This window comes from Triticum urartu, unplaced genomic scaffold (genome assembly GCF_003073215.2).
Source record: "Triticum urartu cultivar G1812 unplaced genomic scaffold, Tu2.1 TuUngrouped_contig_6854, whole genome shotgun sequence".
NCBI classification, from domain to species: domain Eukaryota; kingdom Viridiplantae; phylum Streptophyta; class Magnoliopsida; order Poales; family Poaceae; genus Triticum; species Triticum urartu.
In genome coordinates, this window is record NW_024117648.1 from 1,445 (window position 1) to 6,695 (window position 5,251).

The 5,251-nt window shown below is 50.8% G+C and overlaps 1 protein-coding gene across 1 annotated transcript; it reads left to right on the forward strand.

Moving 5' to 3' along the window:
- Window positions 1-431: 431 nt before the first annotated feature.
- On the forward strand, window positions 432-2,214 carry LOC125531167 (cytochrome P450 89A2-like). The gene has a single exon (XM_048695582.1). It carries the CDS (start codon window positions 512-514, stop codon window positions 1,946-1,948), a length of 1,437 nt encoding a protein of 478 aa, XP_048551539.1. The 5' UTR covers window positions 432-511; the 3' UTR covers window positions 1,949-2,214.
- The last annotated feature ends 3,037 nt before the right edge of the window (window positions 2,215-5,251 follow it).

Sequence of the window (5,251 nt, forward strand, 5' to 3'; positions counted from 1 at the left end):
GTCTTTTTCACGATTATATATATATATGTAGCACATCTGCTCCCACTTGATAAAGTCCAAATAATGCAGCAAGCACGCTGCACAGAACTGACCGAAGCTTTAGCTTTCAATGGAAGGAAAGGAAACCAAACCAAAAGACTGATGCAAGTGTGAGTGTACATGCATGCCAATGTTATGTCACTCTCAATCATTTTTAGCTAGCATTATGGACGATCGGTCAAGTTATTAATTTGGATATACTGGTTGTGTCTATCAATGCCACTAAAGTATCAATAACAAGACACGATATGACCCATCGGTGCGGCAAGGGTGATCAGCAGCAACCAACAAATCTTGCTATAAAAAGATATGACCTACCTTCTAAAAAAATGAGAACAATATCGTGTCGGGCATGTGGCAGAGAGACGTATGAGTAGTATCAGTGCTACCCTAAATGATTACAGCTATATAAAGGCATACACTCGGCCACACGCACACACACAAGTAACCAACAGGTAGGAGTATCTAACAAATGGAGCTCCTTGTGCTCATTGCTCTTCTTCTCTTGGGCTTGACCGTACTGATCAGGCGGCGTAGCTACATCTACACTACTAGTACCAGTCGTGCCCGTGCTCCAGCTGCTGTGGTGATCCAGAGGATCGCCGATCCTGCGGTAGCCCACCGCGCGCTCGTCGAGAACGCCGACGACTTTTCGGACCGCCCGGTGGCGCCCTTTCTGGTCTTTCTGGAGAAGAAACACGGCCAGTATGGCGACGGCCTAGCCTCCGCGCCGTACGGCCCTCTCTGGCGTGCTTTCCGGTGCAACATCACCTCCGAGACCCTCCACCCGTCGCGCCTCGGGCACGTCACGCCGCTGCAGCGTGAGGCTATCCATGGCCTCGTCGCCAATTTGGGGAAGGAACTGCCGGTGGTCACCGTCGTCCGCGACCACCTCTACCCTTCCATCTTCTCGCTACTCGCGCGCCTGTGCTTCGGCGACGACGTGGACGAGGGGCATGTGCGCGTCATGGGCTGCCTGATACGGGAGTTCCAGCAGGTTGCCGTCGGAGAGGCTCGGGCCTCGCCTGGCACCATGTTGGCCAAGCTCGCGGAGTGGAGACGGCTGCGCCGGCTCTTGGCCATACACGGCCGGTTGGGCGAGTTGTACCTCCCTCTTGTCGACGCACGGCGGGAGTCCCGACCGACATGCGACGGTGGCGGCCGTCGTCCATACGTCGACTCGCTCATCGACCTACGCGTCCCCGACGGAGGCAAGGGTGACGGTGCAGGGCGGCGCGCTGTTAGGGACGACGAGTTCGTGAACCTGCTGTCGGAGTTTCTGGGCGCTGGCACGGGGACGGTGATGGCAAGCATCGAATGGACCCTCGCCCACCTGGTAAACGACCAGGAGATCCAGAAAAAGCTTCGGGACGAGGTCGACGGCGCCGGCGGGGCCGTGGCCGCCAGCTCCAGCAGGAGCCTCATCCGTGGCATGCCGTATCTGAACGCGGTCGTGCTCGAGACCCTCCGCTTGCATCCACAGGTGCCCTTCGTCCAGCGCCACGTCCATGCCGACGCAGCGGAGGTGCTCGGAGTCCGAGGAAAAACCAGCGGCGACTTCATTGCACAGTTCACTGTTGGAGACATGGGAAGGGACGGCAAGACGTGGATCGATCCGGACGAGTTCCGGCCGGAGCGGTTCCTTCCCGGCGGTGAGGCAGAGGACGTCGGCCCTTTGCCGGGGACCAAGGAGATAAGGATGATGCCATTCGGCGCCGGGCATAGGTTCTGCCCGGGCGTGGGTCTGGCCATGATGAACATCAAGTGCTTCTTGGCTGCCCTTGTGCATGAGTTCGAGTGGGCGCCTCCGGGGACGGAGGGCTGCGCCGGCGTCGACATGACGGAGCTCAACACCTTCATCAAGGCGATGAAGAAGCCCCTTTCCGCACGTCTCACGCGACGCACTTAATCCTCGGCGTCTGGTGTTTGTCGTCTACTTTGGCCACGTTGGGATGCATGCATGGCGGCAGCCGTGGTCTTTCTTCTTCCAGTGTGGTGTGTGCCTGTGTCATGGGCGACTCCGTGCCGGCCATCATGACGACTGACGAGCTTGTGGTGGCCATCTCGCCTCTAGTGTATATCTGTGCACGTCATGATATCGTTCTGTGCTCTTGCTATCTTGTGTGGTTGATGTAACGGTGTTTCCGGCGTATAATTAAGTAAATGTTGCACATATATAGTAAAAGTGCACGTGCAACGCACGGAAGTTTGAGAATTTCTTCAATAATTTGATTAGCTAGATCAATTTTTTGTTCATAATAGTTGTCACAATAACTTATTAGGAGTATGTTTTAATAACAATTGGTCTAACCTGAAATTTTATAACAACCCAAACTTCAACTTTGTCGTCCTAAATATAATCACACACCATGGAGCAAAGCTTGAATTGCAAGAACGCTCGGTCCTCTCCAAGAAGGGCATACCAAATCATCTCCTTTTTTCATCCACACGGATAGAATATTCAAAACAATGTCATCATAATCAACATGAGCAAAACATAGGAAAAAATAATGAGATGCTATCGTTCTATACGAGGCAATGAGCAGCTTCAACAGCCGGTGTCCTGTCATCTACCATGAAGATTGGGAACTTCGTCACTCCAAGATATCCTTCAATATTTCACAAAATTCCAGGAAATCACAAGTACGATGAGACAGAGAAAGCACTGGCACTGCCACCCATGACTCAGTCCTCGGTAATTCAACATCATGAATATGGAAAGACCAAATAAAGATCAAGAAGGCGACATGTCTACCGGATCTGGCTTGCCTGCTCCCTCGCCATGCTCCCATACGTGCTCCCATTCCATCCTACGGCTGTCTTTTTCTCTTTTTTTTTTCTAATCTAATCATCTCCCGCCTTGATTTTAAGGGGGTGGGGCCGGACCTTATTTTGTTCCAAATAAATCATGCCACGTATGCGGGAGCACGGATGGGAGCACGCTGGGGGAGCAGGCAAGTCTCGTCCCATGTCTACCCCTCTGCATCCTATAGAATTCCAATTTGTCGGAAGTATTCGCTGCTATCCAAGACCCTGAATCTCCTCCAGATCCCCCGAATTTTCCTGATGAAATCAGTCTGATAGGAAAGATATGATCCACGTAAGCCTTGTGGCAAAATGCAGACATAGTTGTTCAAACCACATAAATAGACATGGCCATTCAGGAAAACATGTGCCACTTGATGCATACAAGAGACCCACCATTTTACATAACTACAATCAGGGTATGTCTTTAGCATCTCCAGCATTGAATTTCTGCTCACCTCACGCGTTGCCGTTCCTCTCCTCTCCACCGCTGCGCCTTTCTGCTCCTCCGCACCACCGCGTCGTTCATCTCCTCCTCCCCTGGTTGCCGGCGCCTAGGGTTTCGGTGGTGCTTGCCTCCCGCCGCGTCATCTCTCCTGTCCTCGCCGCGCCATTTCTCTCCAAACCATCCTCCACCTCTATCGCCGTCGGCTTCCAAAGCTAACAAATCTGAATTTTTTATACATGGCAACATTTTGTTGTTCTGAATTTTTTTTATGCTTGAGCTGCTGTTGCTACCGTTGATGTAGATGTTGTTGCCGCCGGGTGTGTGGGCTCTTCTAGTGCTGCACTGTTCGGCTCTGCATCGGCTGGTGAGTTCCGCCTACTCTGCTTCCGTTTGCTGTTGCTGCTGCTGGTGGTATGCTGCTGGTGGTGCTTTCTGTTGTTGTATGCTGCTGTTGATTGCTACTGCTACCGCCACTAGAGGTAGCTGTTGAACGTTTTTTATATTAGTGTAGTGCAAAAAACGCTCTTATATTATGGGACGGAGGAAGTAGGTAGCTAGTTTACTGCTAATTAGCTGTTAATTAGGTAGCAATTTTAGATGTTAATTAGTAGCTGCCTGCTGCGACTACTACTGTATTAGTGCTTAGTTTTTTCTTAATGATCAGAACATGACATCTGCAGCAGCTAGGACAACATATAAATCAACATTTTTGTGGAGTATGAATGGTTCATCATTTAATAATCAGTTATTTCAGAAGAAGTTTCATGAAATCCTGTCATCTATAGTGAACAGTGGGTCATATATTTGAAAATATCTATATGTTAGATACAGTTTGGGATATTAAAGTGAACCAAACAACATTGAAAACAATGTCAGTATACCTGGTGTGTACAAACTTGTGTAAGGAAAAATGAACTAGTAAATGTCAGTATACCTGGCGGCTGCGTTCCCTTTGGTCACACGTTGAGGACCGTGATATGCTTTTCGCTTCAGTTTCGGCCATGTCAGACGATGTGCCGATGGGCGTGAGCAGGGCTCTCCTCGGCGATGTGGTAGCCTACGGTGGTGTGCTCCACCATCGGTGTTGATTCCATTGGTGACCACTTCGGGCATGCCGCAGCTGCCTCCTTATGGATTGTGGTGGCGACCGAAAGTTCTTCGTATGGGTTTCTCCCTTTAGATTCGGTGGTTAACTATGGTGGCAAAATGCAAACTAGGGACGATGGCTTGACGCAGAGGGATGGTTGTGCAACAGCGATCACACATCGCATGTAGTTGCTGGAATTGCGGAAAAGTGATGGCGACAACACATGCTTGACATCGGTGGTGGTGCTCCTCGAGCACCCGGTCTCGAGCTCCGGGGTGAAAGCCTAGGTATGACTCGAGTTGGTTATACCTGGCAATGACGATGTTTTATGTCATTAACTTGTTGAAGGCATTACTTGGATATGCTTGGACTTGTTCTTCAGGGTGAAAACCTAAATTCTGGCCTTTGGTGGTTGGATCCGGTGGCGGTGGCGCTTGAGCGCTGTCGTGGTTCCGACTCTGACAGTGATGTAGGGGGTGAGTATGGAGAGGCTAGATCCTAGCTATTGGGAAGTTGTTACACGCGAGGTTTACGAGTTCAGGCCCTTCTCGGAGGAAGTAATAGCCCTACGTCTCGGAGCCCGGATGCGGTCGACTGGATTATGCGTATATGGATTACAGGGGTGCGAACCCTTCATACTGAGGAGGGGGTGGCTTATATAGAGTTCGCCGGCCCCCTCCTGCCCTCAGTAATGCAGGGTTTAAAGTACATTTAAGATTGGGCGTTACTGGTAGCGCCTCTAATAAAGTGCTATGATGACTATGAAGACTACTTAACAGCTGACCGTTTGCCTACGGAGTGACTGTAGGTCTCCTGGCAGTCGAGTGATTAGCTTCATGGTCGAGTGGTAGGTTCTTGGGCGAGGGGCTTTA

Bases quoted from the DNA above. Each gene is read 5' to 3' on its own strand.
- LOC125531167 (XM_048695582.1), top strand. From the start codon at position 512: ATGGAGCTCCTTGTGCTCATTGCTCTTCTTCTCTTGGGCTTGACCGTA.